Source organism: Capsicum annuum, chromosome 1, assembly GCF_002878395.1.
Source record: "Capsicum annuum cultivar UCD-10X-F1 chromosome 1, UCD10Xv1.1, whole genome shotgun sequence".
Classification (NCBI taxonomy): Eukaryota; Viridiplantae; Streptophyta; class Magnoliopsida; order Solanales; family Solanaceae; genus Capsicum; species Capsicum annuum.
The window spans coordinates 56,960,853-56,982,638 of record NC_061111.1 but is presented as its reverse complement, the minus strand read 5'-3'; the positions used below and the strand labels follow the sequence as shown (position 1 = coordinate 56,982,638).

Below are 21,786 nucleotides of genomic sequence, written 5' to 3'. Positions count from 1 at the left end.
ACTACATAGTTCAGAATTAAATGTTATTCAGTGGTTATGTTTTATGTTTTGAAATACTTGTCCTTTACTTTCTTTACTACAATTGACGTTACAATTTTTATGACTTGTTTCATAAATTGTTTGTCCCTTTTCCTTGGATGCATATCAGTACTTGTCGTATTGACTATCCCCGGATGCTATATCATTTCATGATGTAGGTTCAAACAATTTTTCTTGTGGTTCTATGCAGCATTAATATTCTTCGGGACAGGTTAAGCAATTGATGAACCCTCCATCTTTCCGGAGGCATATGAGTTTTCTTCATATTAGACTTTGATTATTCATTTTATGGTATCATCGAGGCCGCATTCTGATTTAGATTTTTCACTCTTATGTTAGAGGCTTCGTAGAGCTACGTAAATGTTGTTTAAATGTTTTGTTCCAAACATTTGCTTAATTTTTATTATATTTTAAATGGATCTTCTGTAATGGGTTTTTCTTCCGCAAAATACTTATTGAAATGCTTATGATGATATGCTATTCCATGATCTGGGATGCCTGTTACGTCCAAGGTCCTGACTCGAATCGTGACGCCTATCAAACCAACATAAAGATCAATGTAATTTGACGCACAAAAGTCAATTATAAATTATAACTGAAACGAATCCCCCAACATCAACAAAAAGGCTATTACTGCAACTACTGAAACAGAACATTCTATTGGGTGCAGACTAGATTGAGCATTTCCACTGTCTCGCATCAATTGTTTCAATATTTATCATGACTGCCTATTTTGCATAAACTTGGAATACCTATAAGAAAAAAGATTGAAGTGAAAAAAAGGAGAACACGTATTGCTCCCCTTCATCAAAGAGAGAGAATAATTGCAAAAAAGGAACTGAATTGAAAAGTAATTGTAATTAACAAGAATATGTAATATACGAAATTGAATTGTTAAAAATCCTATCTTTGAGCCTAGTTCTTGTGCATCCATAGTGTATCATTAAGTGTGACTCCAGCATTTAGGGAAAGGAAAAGATCATTAGTAACCAATGATGTTAACATTTTGGCAAATTCAAATTTAGTGATTGATTGTATTAACAACGTTAATTTTCCCTGCATGTACATTACATGATTTGAGCTGAAACAATGTGTTCAACTGAACCTGCTAAACCCTCTTTACGCTCGCATTGCTTACAGGATAGGTTGCCTAAACTCCAATTCTACAAACAAACAAAAAATTAACTCCTACGACTATCTCTAATGCTTCAGTAGAACTTGGTGGGGTTATTTGAGCTCGAGCGTTGAAGCTACATCGGAGTCCTGGAAATACTCCACCTTTGATCCATTTTCTCTGTGATGTGAGGCGACTTACTAATTGTTCTGAGGCTTCTTGCACCCACCCATTTTGGCAAAGTTATCTTGCCATTCATCTGCAAATTGTTTTTAGGGCCAGCTACTTGTCAGTAAATGTTAAATGTGATTATATTTCGAAATGAGATTTAAAAAGAACGAATTATTGCACACTCAAGTTCTTTCGCGAATCTCTTTCTCAGACAGAGGAAACATATGTGCTTCATAGGCAGTGTCACCGGTTCTGCTCTCAAACTACCATCTTCCTCTTCTCAGTTTGCACTGCAAAAGTGATCCAAAACCAGAATAAACAGTCTTGAGAGCAAAGAGCTGCTAGGTAACTTTTTTCGTTCAATGTTTTTGCAAGAAATTTGACGGATGATAAGCCTTTGACTCTACCACAGCTAGTATTCAGTCATTTATCTGATACTAGATTTCACAAAGACTTCGTTTCTTATTTTTCACCTTTTTCGCAAAACATTTAAGCATAAAAGGAACTGAAAGAGATACGGGGGAGAGCTAACCCACCTCAACTTCACCGACCTCGTACTTCAGCTTCCTCCACTGTCTCACACTGCACTGCATCTTCAATTGTTTCATCTTTTCCCCGACCTTCCTATCATAACAATAGAGATACTTGTATTTAAAACAAAGATTACCTCTGATATATTAAGAAGTTTTAAACCCAAGGATCAGTCACTACCTTCAGGAAATAACAACCCTTTTGCCTTTTCTATGACGAGAGCTTCAAGGGATATTCATTCACTGATGATAACTCAGTGAAATCCTTATATCTGTGACACATCTTTTCTCATGAAAATCATACAACAAAATCAAAATCTGAAATCCGGAACATAGTAAAGCAGAATACTAGTTTGCAGAAGACGGAGCACCAAGATATGGCGCAAGTTGCATAATTCCAGGATCTGACTCGAGGATCCAATATTTCAACTTGTTAACAGCCTTCAACTCAGCATGGTTAATCATGGCTCACACAAGTGGATACAAGATGAATAATCAATTGAAAAAGATCACCGTTGATATGCACATCACCCACATATTGGCTAATAGAAGGATAGAGTAGCATAAAAACAGAGAGAACACAATTTCACTACTAACAAGAAAAAGAGAACAAGTCATGTAGTATATTACCTATAATTAAGCAAAATTCCTGGGTTTGCAAGAAAGAGTTGCAAAGTTTTTGAAGAGACTGGCAACTCTCCCACGAATATTAGAATGACACCTTTGTTTCTTAGAAGAGGAGCAACTAGCTTCATTGTTCATGGTGTTCGCTATTGCCATATCTGCTACTCCTTATTCCAATGCAATGTTCTGTTGGTTCATCATTATTTTCCCTCATTTGTAACAAGGCTTCAAGCTAAGGCGTTTGTTTCTTAGAAGAGGAGAAACTGACTTCACTGGTCACGGCGTCATGGTGCTCGCTATAGTCATATCTGCTGCTCCGTGTCCCGATGCAATGTTCTGTTGGTTCATCATTATTTGCCCTCATTTGTAACAAGGTCTCAAGCTCAGGCTCATCTTTATACAACAAACGAAATCCAAACTTCTTTATTTCTCCATCAAAGGATAATGTAATGATTCCATAGTCATTTGGTGTTTTTCCATTTGCCTTGGATGTATTCCATAAGCTAAAAAGAGGTATCAAGAAAAAATGAAGTTCAGTATCACATTCTTAATGGTCGGATAATTCTGTATCACATTCCAAATAATCAAAGAATTCAGTATCACATTTCGCATGGTTGGATAATTTTAGTTCAAAGGTCATCCACGACATCCCATCATCACATAAGGGAATCAAGTGAGCTGTGATGTCAATTAATTGGCTAGAGTAACCTACAGCAAATCCCAAGAAGTTATCCGATATATACCAATTTTCAGGCAAATTGACTGATACATTTGTATCCCTTCCCTGATGATGGAACCAACTTGGGATCTTATTCTCAGGATGCTCAATGGTAAAAACTCTTAATGACAAGGAATCTGATCAGAGATGTCATGCTGCAACAAAACGATCTTCTGAGACAAGGAATGTGGAAATGAAATATTCGAATTTAGATCCCACATTACACTGTCTAACATGTGAATCTCTGATTCCACTTTCATGCTTCCAGTGATTTTTGGATAACTTTTTAAACTAGAGCACTCCCATGTCCGAATACATTGAAGGGAATTGACGCATAGACCTGGAAACGTCTTAAGGTGTTTACAATTATACAAGCATAAGTGACTGATCTTTTCAAAAAATCCCAGGGGGTTCATACAATCTATCAGATGCAAAAAATACAAATCAGGCATCCACATGAAATCTGGCAACTCTTTAAGCCTCGCGCAAGTTGATAGGTCCAAGAATCGAAGACCATCAAGTTGGGCTACGCTTTGAGGCAAATGCTCAAAGTCATTTCCATCGAGATACAACTTTTTCAAAGAGGATAAGGATCCAATATCTTCCGGAAGTCCTCCATCTATTAGATTGCAGTAACTGAGATACAAATCTTCCAATGAGCATAACCCGTCATTCACCTGAGGGAACTCTTTAAGATTAGGGCAATCTGATAAGTACAAGACTCGAAGAGCACCAAGTTGGGATATGCTTCGAGGCAAATGCTCAAAATTATTTCCAGTTAGATACAACTTTTTCAATAGGATAAGGATCCAATGTCTTCCGGAAGTCCTCCATCTATTAGATTGCAGTAACCGAGATCCAAATCTTCCAATGAGCGTAGCCCTTCATTCACGTGAGGGAACACAAAGAACACTCCATCTTCTAGGCCTACTTCTGAATTTTGTTTTGCAAAACTCAAGAATTTAAGCTTGTACAAGAGGATGATGGAAGACGGAGGTCGTGAAATTAGAGTGCATGTGGCATCAAGCTTCTCCAAGTTTAATAAATCACCTATATCCTCGGGCAAGCTTTCAAGTTTTGAGCAGTACGATATGTCTAGCGCCACCAAGCTTTTCAACATGCAAATGCTTCTTGGAAGAGATGCAAGGTTTCTCATTTCTTTTAAATTTAGCTTGGTAATATGAGTTAGGTACTGAATAGATGATGGTAGTTCCCTTATCCCAGAGCGTCCCATCTTAATCTTCAACTCCGGCTTCATTCCTCCGAGGATTTTTGGAAATTTTTCTAAATTATAGCAATCATGTAGATACAGATATTCAAGAGATTCCCCGCTAACACATGGAAACCTCTTAAGGCGTGCACAAAAACACAAATACAAGAAATTGAGTTTTCTGGAACATCCCAAGGAATGATGAATCTCTTCAAGATTATAACAATATGATAGATTCAAATAATCCAAATTTGGCATCCCCGTGAAATCTGGTGTTTGCATAAGGTTTGTAGAGTAACTGAGATCTAGCGTCTGTAGAGAAGGCAAATGCTGCCCAGAACACAGAAAGAATGAGATAGGAAAACAAGAAATACAAAGTAAAAAAATTGGCTAGCGGGCTATCTATGAATCAAGATAGTTAAGATGTCTATTATGTATTTGATCAAAAGAAAAAGAAAATTGAATTCAGCTTCTCTACCTTTGTTCCAGTCCATAAATGATGCAGCACCAAACTGAACCAGAGATTAAGATGAACAAGCCTTTTGGGTTCAAAACTGTCTGGCAATGACTCACAAGGATAGTGATAAAAGGCAAACCAGCGCAAGCTGTTGGGAAGGTACTCAATGGAGGCAACATGTGTATGAAAACCACCAATGTATAATAGTCTAAGCCTTTTCATATTTTTCATGGCTTTTTCGTTAAAGCATAACTTTTGAATGTACTGTAGCCAGATTGCTTCCAATGCTTTTGTCCCCTGATAAAAGGATCATTAGTCTACAAATTTATAAATACGAATTGTTGGATAAAATCTGCATGCCAGTGATAGTGTACAACATGTCCAGAGTAGAATTGACAGAGCAATTGTCAATGATGCTTGGATGACGCAAATGACCAATTATTCTGTAGTTGCACCAGATCCCTTCTTTTCTGATCATTCACCCCTATGTATGAAGGTGGGTGCCCCAACTGTGAGAATTCCTAGAACCTTCAAGATTTCAACTACGTGGAAGATCATGTAGATTTTCAGACTCTGGTTGAAAACTGTTGATCCAGTGGTGCATCCGAGAGTGGAAGTTGTATGGGCCAAGTTGATATATGTGAATCATGGGTTGAAAGTAATTCTCGAAAAGAAAGAATTAAATAATGTTGAAGCAAAAGTGATAGAGATTAACCAGAAACTATTGGACACTCAGAACCAAACAAGAACTTGATGGAAGCTGAGAAGGAGCTTAGAACACAGTTTGGAAAATGGGCGACAAATAATTGGGGAAAGTATAGCAAGACAGAAATCAAGGGTTCAGTGGCTCAGACTTGGGCCGAGGGCCTTTCGGAAACAGTCTCTCTACCTCCATGAGGTAGGGGTAAGGTCTGAGTACACTCTACCCTCCCCAGACCTCACTTGTGGGATTTCACCGAGAACATTGTTGTTATTAGTGGCCCAAACTTAGAGACTCTAACTCTGATTTTTCTTTGCTAATATGAAGAGTATGACTGCTTAGAACACTATTCAGGTCTTACTTAGAAAAGGAAGTTTGAAATTTTACAAAGGTCTACTTAAGACATCTGCTACAAAACAACCAGCTATTGATCCATAAAGCTAATTAGTTACAGGTGGATATATACTACCAAGACTGAAGCAGCTACAACTTTTAAGACCTATCACCCATGAGGAGGTGCACACAACATTGAGGACATGAGAACAGCAGGACATTATGGATTTAATTCTCATTTCTTTGAAAGGGCATGGCCTTTTGTGGGAGAGAATGCAACTCGGGCTGATGAAATATAGTATAGATCACATCTTTTTCTAGTGTTGTGATTACTCAGAATATGGGAGAAGTTACTATTTTGGCAAGGATATGCAAGAAGAGCGATGAAATGGAATGGACTAGCTTGGGTCATCAGTAATGCTAATGGAAGAAGCAGTTCACATGAGTTGCTTAAGATTACACTGCATTTCTGCATTTACTTTGATGCTAGAGTGTAATTTGAGAATTTTTCAGGACAAACAACAACATTGATGAAGTTGATTAATCAGTCTACTGTGTATAGAGCAAGTTTGATTAAACATATTAAGCAGCTATTAGACCAATTGTCTGCTTAATAAGATAAGGTAAACGAATTTTTATATATGAAAACTGGAAATATAATATTATTGCATTGTTTAGTCTACTTACTGTATCGTTGACCATCACTTCTTCAAAATCTTTAACATCCCATAGTCTGCTAGCTTCTCCCGAATATTTTTGCTTTTCACCACATATTTACCCATCTCTTGTATTAAGTCATGCATTTGAATCGTATTATTTTCAGAGATGAACACGAGAGATTTGTCAATTAGGACACGCAACCCGATACTTGCTCCAGAATAACAGCTCTCAAGAATTTGCATGATGTGATCTTTTACTTGTTGGGAAATAATAATAAATATCACTATCAATTGTGAAAATAAATGAACTATCAAATATGTGACTGAACTGTAAGAAATGACTCATTTATGTCATTCATTAAAAGTTGGGTTCATTCATGCTATCGCCGTTACAAAACTGACTCATCCATGCCATTACTTTTAACAGCCTATTTTTAGAAAACAACTTTACCACGCAGCAGCATATTAGAGGTCCACGTTATTTTTTTAATTTTTTTTAAATAAATTTAAAAAAAACTATATTTTTTTTATGCATTAAAAAGAATCCACTCAACTTTTTGTTCCATTAAAAATTAGTTTGATCTATACTTTTAAAATTTGAGATTATTTATATATTGCCCCATATCAATAGTTTTTTTTCCTTTTTTGGTTTTCACGTGTGACTCTGTTCGCCATACGGATCAGTAATATGATCATCTCCCTTTGAACTAAGTTTTACTTGATTAATTACTGTTAATGAGTTAATTTTGAGATTATTTGTGTATTGCCTCATATCATCCGAGTATTTATAGTTATCAAGCTCATCGACTTTTTTGGGGGGTTGTATGCGGCTTAAAATTGTGGTCAAATATAGTAAATTGATCCATAGACAAGTAAAGACAATAAGACAATACGTTTCATACCGTCACCCTATCATCCTCATACCCATCCTGCAAAAATTTCAGTACAGTGGCATTGATATCAATTATTGTGCTAATTAATTACCATAAAATACTTTTAATATTGTATGATATCATTCGCTTTGAACCAAATTGACATGTTTTTTCAAGAGACCTTAAATATCCAATATTTTATAAATAATTTCATTTCTTTTTTACTTTTCACGTGGGACATTGTTCTCTCAAACACTCATTATACTGCTCCCTTCATCTTTTTTAATATGTCGTTTAATGTTTTGACACAATCATATATTAAGCTAATTATTTGACAATCAACATTAATCATTGGAGGTAGACTATTTGTCTAAATTACAATTATGTTTTTCTTAAATTACAATTTGATTTAATGATAGAGTTACATAAAAATTGGTGAAACGTCATAGTTTTATATCCTTATATAATTAATATTAAGTGGTCCAATCCTAATTAGAAATTGAATAAAAACAATATATAAGTCATGCATGCAAGTTACAACTCACAAGTATTATGTATGTATAGTATTTATCACTTCACTATATACTTAATTCAATGAATTGATTAATTTTAAAATTTTACTGTTCTTTTCTCTTTAATGAAATAAAATATCTAAGAAGAAAGAATACAATGAAGATGACATAGAATTTGTATAATATAGTGTAAGGCCAGTTGGCATATATAAAAACAAAAGTAAATCCAATATATTTGATAAGTTAGATAACATGGGAGTGTATATTTGTGTGGGAGTATAAAATAGATTAATGTATATTTTATATATATATATATATGTTCATTGATTTCTTCATATATATTTTTATGTTATTTTAAAATCTTTTAATGAAAATTTTGATTCTACCATTAACCTAATCATCATAGATCAAACTAATTTTTAATGGATCAAAAAGTTGGGTGAATTCTTTTTAATGGATAAAAAAAGAAATTTAAAAAACGACGTGGACCTCTAATATGTTGCCACGTGGCAAAGCTGTTTTCTAAAAATTGGCTGTTAAAAGTAATGGCAGGATGAGCTAGTTTTGTAACGGCGATGGCATGAATGAGCCCAACTTTTAACGGATGGCATAAATGAGTCATTTCTGATAGTTCAGTGGCATATTTAAGCCTTTTTCCAAAAAAGAATGACCTACTTTGACTTGACACAAAGTTTAAGAAAATAAATTTCAAAAAGAATTCTTAAACATGTCATGTGGAAAGTTGAAATTAAAGTATTGCCAAAAAAGAAAAGGAGACATTCTTTTTTAAACGGACTAAAAAGAAAAGTATGTCCTTCTTTTTTAAACGGAGGGAGTAGTATCAATAAGTTACAATAATGACAACAACAACAACAACAACAATAATAATAATAATAGTAATGATAATTGTAATACCCCGAGACTCTAACCAATAGTGCAACCATGAATCAAGCTCATGAGAAATAAATTATAATGTTTTGGGTTGTTTTCTGATCAAGGATGGTGTGTATTAAGGCCTTAAAGATGTCCTAACAATTGGGTGAATCAAAACATTCCTTACCGATTGAATTCTTGGGAAGGATATTGGTAGAGTCAAATTCAAACGAGCATATCTCTCATTATCTTTCCAATGATACCAATTTCTCCAAAATTCGATATCGGAGCAAAGAGTTATACCCATTTTACTCCAGCATATCAATCTGGAAAAGGTTGACGACATTTCTGAAGGGCTGTCACGTTTTTGACGCCATTTCTGATGATGTCGTCACTTTCTGACGACGTTGTCAGCTTTAGGCAGAAAATCAAAAATTCGATCCTTTTGTGATGACATTTCGTGACGGCCTATCACGGGTCTGACGGCCTGTCACGGATATCGTCAGCCATTTTTTTCAGCAATTAAGGGGCATTTTTAAAAGGGTATTTTGGTTTTTTCCACCCATTTTGACCCTCTATATATATCCAGGTAAAGAAGAAAACTTCATTCTTCTTCTATTTCATCAAGAATACTAGGGTTTCTCTCTCAAAATCCAATCCAAATCTTCTAAGAACATCAAGAATCCAACCATAAATTTCACAAATTGGTTCAAGATTCAAGGTACCCAAGTCAAAAACATCAAGAACCCTAACTCAAGAAGTGGAAAAGGAGTCTATAACAAGTTTCGTCATTCCAATCCATAATCAAGGTATGTGGGGTTTGAACAAGAACACTTCTTTCGTTCTTGTGCCTAAGGATTTAATTTCTATTATTGATTTACATGAATTTGCAAAGTGGGATTACACACAAAATTCTCTATTAATAATTTATGAGATTTGAGTTGATTAAGATTCAACAACAACAACAACAAACCCAGTGTATTCCCACCTAGTGGGGTCTGGGGGGGTAAGATGTACGCAGTCCATACCTCTACCTCTGATGAAGTAGAAAGACTGTTTCCGATAGACCCCCGGCTCAAGACACGAGATACCACACAAACACATAGTAAAGCACAAAAGCAGATTACATAACATAAATACGGCACCCATAAGTAATATAAAACAGAGGAAAGCAAAGGAAAGCACACAGATTCGTAATAAAACATGGAACACGGAAGACGGAATCATAACAGGAATAAAACCCCCTCCAAGTAATTCCCTACACTAGCGACCCAAACTGGCCCTAATCCTCTGCCGAAATTCGCGCCCTCCAGACCTTCCTATCTAGGGTCATGTCCTCGGTGAGCTGTAACTGTTCCATGTCCCGCCTAATCACCTCGCCCCAGTACTTCTTCGCCCTACCCCTACCCCGCCTAAAACCATCCAACGCTAGCCTCTCGCACCTACGGACCGGGGCATCCATGCCCCTCCTCTTCACGTGTTCGAACCATATCAATCGTGCTTCCCGTATCTTGCACTCCACTGAAGTCACACCAACTTTCTCCCGGATAGTCTCATTCCGAACTCTATCCCCTCTAGTCAGTCCACACATCCAGCGCAACATCCGCATTTCTGCCACCTTCATTTTCTGGATGTGGGAGTTCTTAACTGGCCAACACTCCGCTCTATACAACAAGGCCGGACGGACTACCACCCTGTAGAATTTGCCTTTAAGCTTGGGCGGCACCTTCTTATCACACAGCACCCCCGACGCGAGTTTCCACATTCAAGAAATATATTTACCATCATATTTCTTGAATTGAGGATTTATGCTATGAGTTGAATATTCTTATTATGAATTGATGATTTCCGAATGAGTTGAGATAAGTGTCATGATTTAACCCTTTCATGAGAAATTGATTATGAATACATATTGATATTGAACTTGAGAGTCAAGAATGAGTCTTATGATGTTTCCTTGAAACTTTTGATATTTGAAATGATTTGATAAGCAAATGTACTTGATGTTGAGAAAGATTGTGTTGAGTTGAGTTGAGTTAGGAATCCACAAGATGTTTATGATTTACAGATGAGATATATATTTATGTTTTGGTCTTTATAATAGACCCATGAGTTGATATTGATTAAGGTGGATTTCCTAACGCGTTCTGAGCTGAGTCTGGGCGGAGTATTTAGCACCGAGCAGGAAATGTGGTATTTTTCCAAAACTACGTGCCACCATTGGATTGATATTGATGATTGTAGGCTAGAGGCCGAGTATGGTATTATGATTGAGAAATTGAGGTTGTACTCCTTGGCAAGAGTACGACACCCCCGCCAATGTGGGGTTCTCTCTTTAGGAAGGCAAAACGTTGGACTCTACGCGGCTCACATGGTGTAGTTATATTGGTTATAAGAAACTCCCACGTCCATAATGATCTAAGTACCTTGAGTTACAGAGTCACTCTAAGTCATGAGTCAAATAGTTTGAGTTGAGTTAAATGATTTATGAGATTTATGAAGCATGTGTTATTACTAATGACTTATGGGAATAATGTTTTAGACAATTCAAGCGAAGGGAGGTATTATTGTAGCAGGCATGATTTTCTTATACATTTATGATATTATTTGAAATGTTGCATCCACCCCCACATACTTAGTACATTCCCAAGTACTAATTCCCATACTCTTCTGTGTTCTACATTTTCTCGTGATGTAGGTTCACGTGCTCAATCTCAACAGCGATAGTGATCTTCGAGTACCTCCATCTACATTTGTACAGTTGGTAAGTCCTCATGGTTCGAGGACCTATGTCCCTGAGTTTTTATCTTCATAGTAGAGAGTTGTTTATTCCCAATTCAGTAGATTCAGTTGGGGATCTGTCTTAGTGGCTCCTCAGTCTTATATAGTAAAGGCTTTGCCAGACTAGAGTACCAGTATGTATAGAACTTCAGTATTTTGATTGTACAGGATAGTATCTCATCGTATTCCAGTATGTTTATGACATGACTATTCTTCTTTATTACAGCTTGATTATTGTCATAGTGAGTTATAGAAGTGATGACAGGCTCAGAGGGTTAGCTTGAGGCCGCGTGTGGCCTTAAGCACTGTGTGACATCTTGGGATGGGATCTTGGGGTGTTACAAGCTTGGTATCAGAGACTAAGGTTTAAAAGAGTCCTAAGGAGTCTGGCAAGCCATGTTACATAGAGTCTTGATTATCGGTGTGTAGCACGCCACATCTATGAGCAAGAGGCTACGGGACGTTTTAGGAAAAATCATTTCTCTCTTTCAGAAGTTTTTCGTGCCTACGACTGTTTTTCTCTTCTATTAATTCGTGCTCTCTTATGACAAAAAATGCCTCCTCATAGAGCTCGCAGAAACAACGAACGACCTCAACCCCTTGATCCTTTAAATAAGACAGTGACTCATACCGAATTTTGGGCAGCTTTTCAGGTGCTAGCCCAGGCAGTTACCGCCAATTCTTAGGCCAATGTTCAGGCCGCTATTTCACCTCTGTAAGAAAGTAATTCTGCAGCAACTCGAGTTTGAGATTTTATGCGGATGAATTCGCCAGAGTTTTATGGGTCAAGGGTAGGTGAAGACCTCCAGATATATCTTGATGAGGTGAAAAAGATCACCCAAATTATGCATGTAACGAAGTAAGAAAGTGTGGAGCTAGCTTTCTATCGCTTGAAAGATGTTGCTTATGATTAGGTGGAGTTGTGGAGGAAGAGTAAAGGGGAGGATGTCGCTATCATGACTTGGCAGTTGTTCCAGGATGCAATCTTAGACTGATTCTTTCTCCCAGAGCTGAGGGAAGCAAAACTAAAAGAATTTATGAACTTGAGACAAGGCTCCATGATAGTTAAGGAGTATTATCTTAAATTCAACCTGTTGTCTAAGTATGCTCCCGGTATGATGGTTGATTCCAAGACTAGTATGATTAAGTTTTTGACTGGCGTATCGAGTTATGTTGTAAAAAAGTGTAGGTACGCTATGATCAATAGGGATATGGATCTTTTTAGATTAATGATACATGCTCAGTAGATTGAAGTAGACAAGATGAAAGAGAGAGAGAGTGAGAGGGAATAAGAGAGTCAGATCAGAGCAGCAGGGGTATAGTCAGAGTAGATTTTTTGGAGGGATCCTCCCTCAATTTCAGAGCCATTCTTTTGTGCCAGCACCGTCATCAGCTAGTGCTCCCGTATCCAGAGTCAGGCAGGAGTAGGTTAATAGACCTACAGTGTCCAGATCTCAGGATAGTGTGAGTAATAGACCTCGTCCTCCCCCATATCTGAAGTGCGGTAGGGACCATCCCGGTGAGTGCTTAGTCGGTCAAGAGGTTGCTTTGGTTGCGGTAAGTTGGGCCAAAAATTCAGGGATTGCCCATATGCTAGACAAGGAAGCCATGATGTTCGTCCCCAGAGTCAGGCTATTAGTTCTCCAGCCCCTTTGGTTCGTCCTACTTCTCCTCAGGGTGCCTCATCTAGTACTGCTGGTGGTCAGCGCCAAAATTGTTTTTATGCTATACCACCCTGCTAGAAGCAGGAGGATTCACCATATGTTGTTTTTTGTACGCTCCGTGTATTTCATTTTGATGTGTATGTGTTGATGGACCCTGGGTCAAGTCTTTCTTATGTGAGTCCGTTAGTGGCTGTGAATTTTGAGATCAATACTAAAAATATTCCTAATCCTTTTGTAGTTTCTACTCCAGTAGGTGAACCTGTTATTTCTAGGTGAGTATATAAGAAGTGTCCTATCACTGTCCTTCACAGAGTAACATTTGCAAATTTGATTGAGCTAGCATGGTTGATTTTGAAATTATTCTAGGTATGGATTGGCTTCACTCTTGTTATGCGTCTATAGACTGTCGTAGTTATGTAGTCAAGTTTCAGTTTCCCAATGAGCCAGCCTTTGAGTGGTCTGAAAATTCTGTATCTCCCAGGAGTCATTTCATCTCCTATCTTAAAGCTAAGAAATTGATATCCAAGGGTTGCATCTATCATTTGGTTTGATTTAAAGATACTAAGTTCGAGGCTCCTACCATTCAGTCGATCAACATTGTGAATAAGTTTTGTGATGTTTTTCTAGAAGATATCCCTGGGGTACCTCCCGATAGAGAGATAGAATTTAGAATTGATCTTCTCTCTGACACATAGCCTATTTCTATTTCTCCATATCGTATGGCCCCCATTGAACTTAAGGAGTTGAAAGAGCAACTCAAAGATCTTCTAGATAAGGGTTTTATAAGGCCTAGCGTATCTCCTTGGGGTGCACCCGTTCTGTTCGTGCGAAAGAAAGATGGTTGATTGCTGATGTGCATTGACTATCGTCAGCTTAACAAGGTCACAGTCAAGAATAAGTACCCTCTTCCTAGAATTGATGACCTGTTTGATCAGCTACAAGGTGCCAGTTACTTCTCGAAAATAAACTTGAGATTCGGATATCACTAGCTTAAAGTTAGGGAGTGTGATATTCCAAAGATAGCTTTTTGCACCTGATATGGTCATTTTGAGTTCTTAGTCATGTCCTTCGGGCTAACAAATGCCCCAGCAGCTTTTATGGACCTCATGAATTGGGTGTTCAGACAGTACCTGGATATGTTTGTTATTGTGTTCATAGATGATATTCTTGTATACTCTCAAAGTGAGAACGACCATGCAGATCATCTCCGAATAGTCTTGCAAACCCTTAGAGATCATCAACTATTTACCAAATTTAGCAAGTGCGAATTTTGGCTAAGGTCAGCTACTTTTCTGGGTCATATTATTTCTTCTGAAGGTATTCGAGTTGATCCTCAAAAGATAGAAGGTGTGAAAGATTAGCCTAGACCTATTTCCCCATCTGATATTAGGAGTTTCTTGGGTCTAGCTGGATACTACCATCATTTTGTTGAGGGTTTCTCTTCTATTGCGTCTTCTTTGACTCGATTGACCTAAAAGAAAGTTAAATTCCTGTGGTCTGATTCTTACAAGAAGAGTTTGCAGAAGTTGAAGACTAGACTCACTTAGGCCCCTGTGTTGATCCTTCTAAATGGTGTAGATGATTTTTTAGTGTACTGTGATACTTCTAGAGTTGGGTTGGGTTACGTGTTGATGCAGAAAGGTAAGGTTATAGCCTATGCCTCCAGACAGTTGAAACCGTAAGAGAAGAACTACCTGACCCATGACCTCGAGTTAGCTGCAGTGGTTTTTGTCTTGAAAATCTAGAGACACTATTTGTACGGTGTTCATGTTGATGTCTTTACGGATCACAAGAGTTTGCAGTATATGTTTACTTAGAGAGAGTTGAATCTTCATCAGAGGTGATGGTTAGAATTGTTAAAGGACTATAATATGCATGTGTTGTATCACCCGGACAAGGCCAATATAGTGGCAGATGCCCTTAGCAGGTCGTCCATGGGTAGTGTAGCACAGGTCGAGGAAGATAGGAAAGAGTTAGCTCGTGAGGTGCATCGTCTGGCTAGGTTGGGAGTTAGATTGCTTGATTCAGCTGAAGGTAATGTTTGGGTCTAGAGTAGTTCCGAGTCTTCTCTAGTTTCGGAAGTAAAGGAGAAGCAAGATATGGATCCTAGTTTGGTCAGACTGAAGGAGTCAGTTAAAGACCAAAAGGTGGAGGTTTTCTCCCAAGGGGGAGATGGTGTATTGAGATTTCAGAATAGATTATGTGTGCCTGATGTTGAAGATTTAAGGCAGAGAATTATGGCTGAAGCACATAGCGCACGATATTCTAGATGTACTACAATTTATGAGAAATCTATTGGTGGAATGGTATGAAAAAGGATATAGCAAAATTCGTACAAAAGTGTACAACTTGCCAACAGGTTAAGATAGAACACCACAGACCCGGTGGAATGATGCAAGAATTCAGTATTCCTACTTGGAAGTGGGAGAAAGTAAATATGGATTTTGTGACTAGTTTACCTTCTTCTCAACGTCATCATGATTTGATTTGGGTCGTTGTAGATAGGTTGACTAAGTTCGCACATTTCTTGCCAGTGCATATATCTTTCACCGCTGAGGACTATGCTAAGCTGTACCTTCGAGAGTTAGTCAAGTTGCATGGAGTTCCTTTGTCTATTATTTCCGATAGGGGTACTCAATTTACTTCTCTTTTTTGGAGGGCTTTTCAGAAGGGTCTCGGTACCCAAGTTCATCTTAGCTCCATTTTTCATCCGCAGACTGATGGTCAGGCTAGACCTTGGAGGATATGTTGAGGGCATGTGTTCTCGATTTCAAAAGGAGTTGGGATGAACATTTGCCATTGATTGAATTTGCTTACAACAACAGTTTTCATGCTAGCATTGGGATGGCTCCATTTGAGGCTTTATATGAAAGGCGATATAGATCATCCATAGGTTGGTTTGAAGTGTGTGAAGCCACTGTGAGTGGACCTGATGCTGTGTTTGAGGCTATGGAGAAAGCTAAGCTGAGTCGGGAAAGGTTGAAGACAGCCCAGAGTCGTCAGAAGTCACATGCAGATGTGAAAAAAAGAGCTCTTGAGTTTGAGGTTAACGATCTGGTGTACTTGAAGATTTCACCCATGAAGGGGGTGAAAAGATTGGGTAAGAAAGAAAAGCTTAGTCCCTGATACGTTGGCCCTTATAGAGTTTTCAATCGTGTTAGGAAAGCAGCTTACAAGATTGAATTGCCTATCGAGTTGTCAGTTGCCCATCTGGTCTTTAACATTTCTATGCTTAAGAAGCACATTGGTGATTCTGTTGTTGTTGATCCGTCATAAAGTTTTGGCGTTCAGGATAGCCTTTCGTATGATGAAGTTTCAATTGAAATCCTAGATTATCAAGTTTGTAGACTAAGAAATAAGGAAGTTCCCTTGGTCAAAGTTCTATGGTGAAATCAATCAATCGAGGGTGCTACTTGGGAAGCAGAGGCAAATATGTGAACTAGATACCCTCATCTCTTCTCCGCGAGTTCAAATCAAGCCTAAGGTACTATTCTTCCTTAATCCAGTTTTCTTCTAATCCAGTGTATTCAGCTATATGTTTATTCTCTCTATGATTCATGCATTTTGTGAAGTACTCAAAAGTTTAAAGTGAATTAAACCCTTTTAGTGAGTCGTTCCAGCTATACGTCCTCATTTCTCTTATTCTTGGCTTATCTAGCAACATTCGAGGATGAATATTTCCAAGGGGGAGATATTGTAGTACCCCGAGACTCTAACCAATAGTGCAACCATGAATCAAGCTCATGAGAAATAAATTATAATGTTTTGGGTTGTTTTCTGATCAAGGATGGTGTGTATTAAGGCCTTAAAGATGTCCTAACAATTGGGTGAATCAAAACATTCCTTACCGATTGAATTCTTGGGAAGGATATTGGTATAGTCAACTTCAAATAAGCATATCTCTCATTATACTTGGAATTTTTGAGCTCATGACCTACCAAAATATAGAAAATTTAATTATCTTTCCAACGATACCAATTTCACCAAAACCCGATATCGGAACAAAAAGTTATACCCATTTTACTCCATCATATCAATATGGAAAAGGCTGACGACGTTTCCGATGGGCTGTCACATTTTTTACGCCATTTCTGATGACATCGTCACTTTCTGACGACATTTTTGATGACGTCGTCAGCCTTAGGCAGAAAATCAAAAATTCGACCCTTTTGTGATGACATTTCGTGACGGCCTATCACGGGTCTAACGGCCTATCATGAATGTCGTCACCCATTTTTTCAGCAATTAAGGGGCATTTTTAAAAGGGTATTTTGGTCTTTTCCACTCATTTTGACCCTCTATATATATCCAAGTAAAGAAGAAAACTTCATTCTTTTTCCATTTCATCAAGAATACTAGGGTTTCTCTCTCAAAATCCAATCCAAATCTTCCAAGAACATCAAGAATCCAACCATAAATTTCATAAATTGGTTCAAGATTCAAGGTACCCAAGTCAAAAATATCAAGAACCTGTAAGGCCCCAATTTTCTGAACCGAAATGCTACACGGTGCTCATGACCCCGAAGGACATAAGCTAACCCATGACTGATATCTGTACCTGTAAATTGCATAATATCTCATAAAATATGTGGAAACATGAACTGTAAGGCTATAAGGTTCAATACTAATACATATTTGAAAAATATGGTATAAGGATACCAAAAAGGAATATAAATACTGAAGTCTGAACATCTAATCTGACATCTAGTCTGAAAGCCTCTAACTGAACTGAATAAGGAGTTGATGGGACATGTCCCCAACTAACTCCAACTACTGAAATAAACTGAAAACTGAAATAGAAATGAAATCATCATGTCCTTGAAGGATGAGGACTCACGTCTAACTCTGACTGCTGATCCTGGATTTGGAACTCATACCTCTGAACCTATGGTGTAACATAAGAGAAAGCACCATAGCGCAAATGCGTCAGTACGTTTGAATGTACTGAATATACGAGTGAGGTAGGCTAAATGTAAAGGGTTATATGCATGAGAAATACACACTGATATGAATATGAGAGTACATACATGCATACATAACTATAACTGAACTCGTGGAGATACGGACTACTGAGTCTGAATACTAACAACATGAGTGTACTGATAATGAGATTCTGAAAGACTGAGTTTACTGATATTGATATGTAAATCACTAATAAGTGATGGATCTGATACTGTATTACTACTATACTAAGAGACTGATATTGCATCACTGATAAATAAATGATTGTTTTTGATAGTTCAAATTATGAAAAACTGGTCTGATTGACTGTATCTGACAGTCCTGAAGCTGAGTACTGATAGCATGAGTTCTGATAACTGTTGTGATTGATAGCATAAGTGACTATATCTCACAGTCCATAAATCTGAAGGAAACTATCTGAGTTCCATTCTATTTCTGAGTTGACTGTATCTGATAGCCCTGATATACTGAAATCTGAAGAGCTACCTGAGTTCTTTACTGAGATTGGGTAGCTATAGCTAACAGTCCTGAAATTTGTAACTGGAACTATGGGAAGTAGTTATCTAACCGACATGCCCTAAATATGCTATAATAGCTAAGCTGGGGTCCAATCTCTGCCCCGACTGGAGGGGTGTCGATACCGCACCACTGGTAAGGACAGCTGTGACAATCCTATATTGGCAGGTACTCAAATGAGAATGGTGGGAACCCTAAAATGATGGGTTAAGCCACCTCATTAACCCTAATCTGACGGGTTAAGATGTCTCAACCTACGCTGGCTACGTAGTTCTGGAACACAAGGATGACTACTAAGAATCACACCTTGAACTGGCGGGTGAGTTCCCATCCTTGGGTTCACTCGGTGCTAACTTCTACTCCCATCTGAAGGACACTGAACTAAATAACTAAGCTGAACTGAATAACTGAACTGAACTGATTAGCTGAACAGATACTGATTAACTGGACTGATACTAGTGGTATTGTTTAGTAGAGCTAACGTAAGTTTACTGGATTCCAATGACTGACGGAATGTACTGAGTTCTGAGGACTGGTTGAGAGTACTGAAGTTACTGAGATTGACTGTGAATACTGAGGTTGCTGAGGTTACTGAGATTACTAAGATTACTAAGATTTCTAAGTTTTCCTGAGTCACATGACTGACTGAATTCTATAGATCATGGCTTGACTGAGAGTATCGTGAAAACATGACATGGCTCTAGGCACACAGCTATATTTTTCGGGTACAAGTACCCCCAGGACTCGATGGAAGAAAACTGACACAACTTGAATTTCTTGAGTACATGACCATCAATAAAAATCCATAATACATGAGTGGGGGATTTCATGAAGTACATGGTCATCATAATATCTATCATGAATAGGAATGCTTATAATCAAGTCATAAATCTCATATTCTAATATCATGGGCATTTCGACAACATATACTATTCATTGCAATCGCATGGAAACCATTCAAGCGTAAGGGAAAGGCAACATGTAACGTTTAGTTCATATTGTAATGATTTGGGGATATTATACTTCATGTATTTATTCAACATCTCAAACATGGTAGAAAAAACATTGATATATTTTGTGTACATAATTTATATCTCCATTATTATACATGCTTTATACCACAACAATAACAACACATAATTTGCATGGAAATTCATATTGGAGTGTATGACTAACATGAACTTGTTATTTAAATATCATGAAATCATGTAAATATGAAGTTCTAACATACTAGGCATTTTATCGAACACCTTGCATGCATTCTTTAAGGCATAGGTGGAATTCATACTTGCATTCTATCAATCCATCTAAAGATCATGTTTTTCAACTAACAACATAACTTTCATGAGATATACAGTCACGATACTATTATATAGCAAAACAAACAAGCATCAACATGGGTATGATCATATCACCACAATCAACTAAGCTTTTGTATTTTAAAGATTGATTCTTGAACTCCATGGACAAAAGGAATCCGTGGATGAACACTACGCATAACTTGGAAGGGAGGTTCTAGATGATTGACAGAGGAATTTCCTTGAAATTGGATCTTTAAGCTTAATTATGCAACCCTAGTTGTTTTTCTCTTTTAGTGCTCTTGGATGATGAGATTTGAGATGTTAATAGGGTTGTAATGTGTTTAGAAGCTATATATTTCATAGGGTTAAGTTTAGGGACGTGTAAGGAGTGTTAAAAGACTTAATTACCCTTAAAATAACTTAAAACGGAGTGTTTTTAGCATTGGAACTGACTTAGGCGGCGCCTAACAAATCGCTTAAGTTTGGTTGGGCAGCGCCTAACCAATCGCCTATCCTTACTACCTCTCACGAAAATGGGCATAACTTTTCACTCGAGTATTGGATTAAGGAGAAATTGGTATTGTTGGAAAGTAATTCAATTCTCTACAATTTGGTGGGTCTAAATCAGCCAAAATACCACATTAACATCAAGTTATACTCGTTCAAAGATGACCCTTGCAAAATCGAACACTAAAACTTGATGGATTCAAAAACTCTTAGCTTGTATTACCTTAAGTGACTCATATGAACATGATTAACGCATCATAAGCTATATTATAGCTAGGATACTCATTGTAAGTCATGAACTAAAATGCTACTCACAGGATAGGAGATTTCATACATAGGAAAAATGGTTCGTCTAACATACGGGGTATTACAGAACCCTAACTCAAGAAGTGGAAAAGGAGTCTATAACAAGTTTCTTCATTCAAATCCATAATCAAGGTATGTGGGGTTTGAACAAGAACACTACTTTCATTCTTATGCCTAAAGATTTAATTTCTATTATTGATTTACATGAATTTTGCAAAGTGGGATTACACCCAAAATTCTCTAATATTGATTTATGAGATTTGAGTTGATTAAGTTTGATATTATGATATATTTACTATCATATTTCTTAAATTGAGGATTTATGCTATGAGTTGAATATTCTTATTATGAATTGATGATTTCCGAATGAGTTGAGATAAATGTCATGATTTAAGCCTTCCATGAGAAGTTGATTATTGAATACATATTGATATTGAACTTGAGAGTCAAGAATGAGTCCTATGATGTTTCCTTGAAACTTTTGATATTTGAAATGATTTGATAAGCAAATGTACTTGATGTTGAGAAAGATTATGTTGAGTTGAGTCGAGTTAGGAATCCACAAGATGTTTATGATTTACAAACGAGATATATATTTATGTTTTGGTCTTTATAATAGACCCATGAGTTGATATTGATTAAGGTGAATTTCCTAACGCGTTCTGAGCTGAGTCTGGGAGGAGTATTTAGCACCGAGCAGGAAATATGGTGTTTCCCCAAAACTACGTGCCACCGTATGATTGATATTGATAATTGTGGGCCAGGAGCTGAGTATGGGATTGTGATTGAGAAATTGAGTTTGTACTCCTTGGCAAGAGTACGACACCCCCACCAATGTGGGGTTCTCTCCTTAGAAGGGCAAAATGTTGGACTCCATGCGGCTCACATGGTGTAGTTATATCGGTTATAAGAAACTCCAACGTCCATAATGATCTAA

The 21,786-nt window shown here is 37.4% G+C and overlaps 1 protein-coding gene and 1 long non-coding RNA gene across 2 annotated transcripts; both read right to left on the bottom strand.

Annotated features, from left to right (window-relative positions):
- Positions 1-1,053: 1,053 nt before the first annotated feature.
- Positions 1,054-2,465, bottom strand: LOC124886481. The gene is made up of 3 exons (XR_007043762.1): positions 2,036-2,465; positions 1,861-1,948; positions 1,054-1,614 (listed from the first exon to the last, which is right to left on the bottom strand). It is a non-coding gene; the product is annotated as an uncharacterized LOC124886481 (long non-coding RNA).
- A 24-nt stretch (positions 2,466-2,489) lies between these two features.
- Positions 2,490-6,773, bottom strand: LOC107869194 (TMV resistance protein N-like). The gene is made up of 3 exons (XM_047394940.1): positions 6,584-6,773; positions 4,885-5,160; positions 2,490-4,736 (listed from the first exon to the last, which is right to left on the bottom strand). Exons 1-3 carry the CDS (start codon positions 6,596-6,598, stop codon positions 3,990-3,992), a joined length of 1,038 nt encoding a protein of 345 aa, XP_047250896.1. The 5' UTR covers positions 6,599-6,773; the 3' UTR covers positions 2,490-3,989.
- Positions 6,774-21,786: the final 15,013 nt, after the last annotated feature.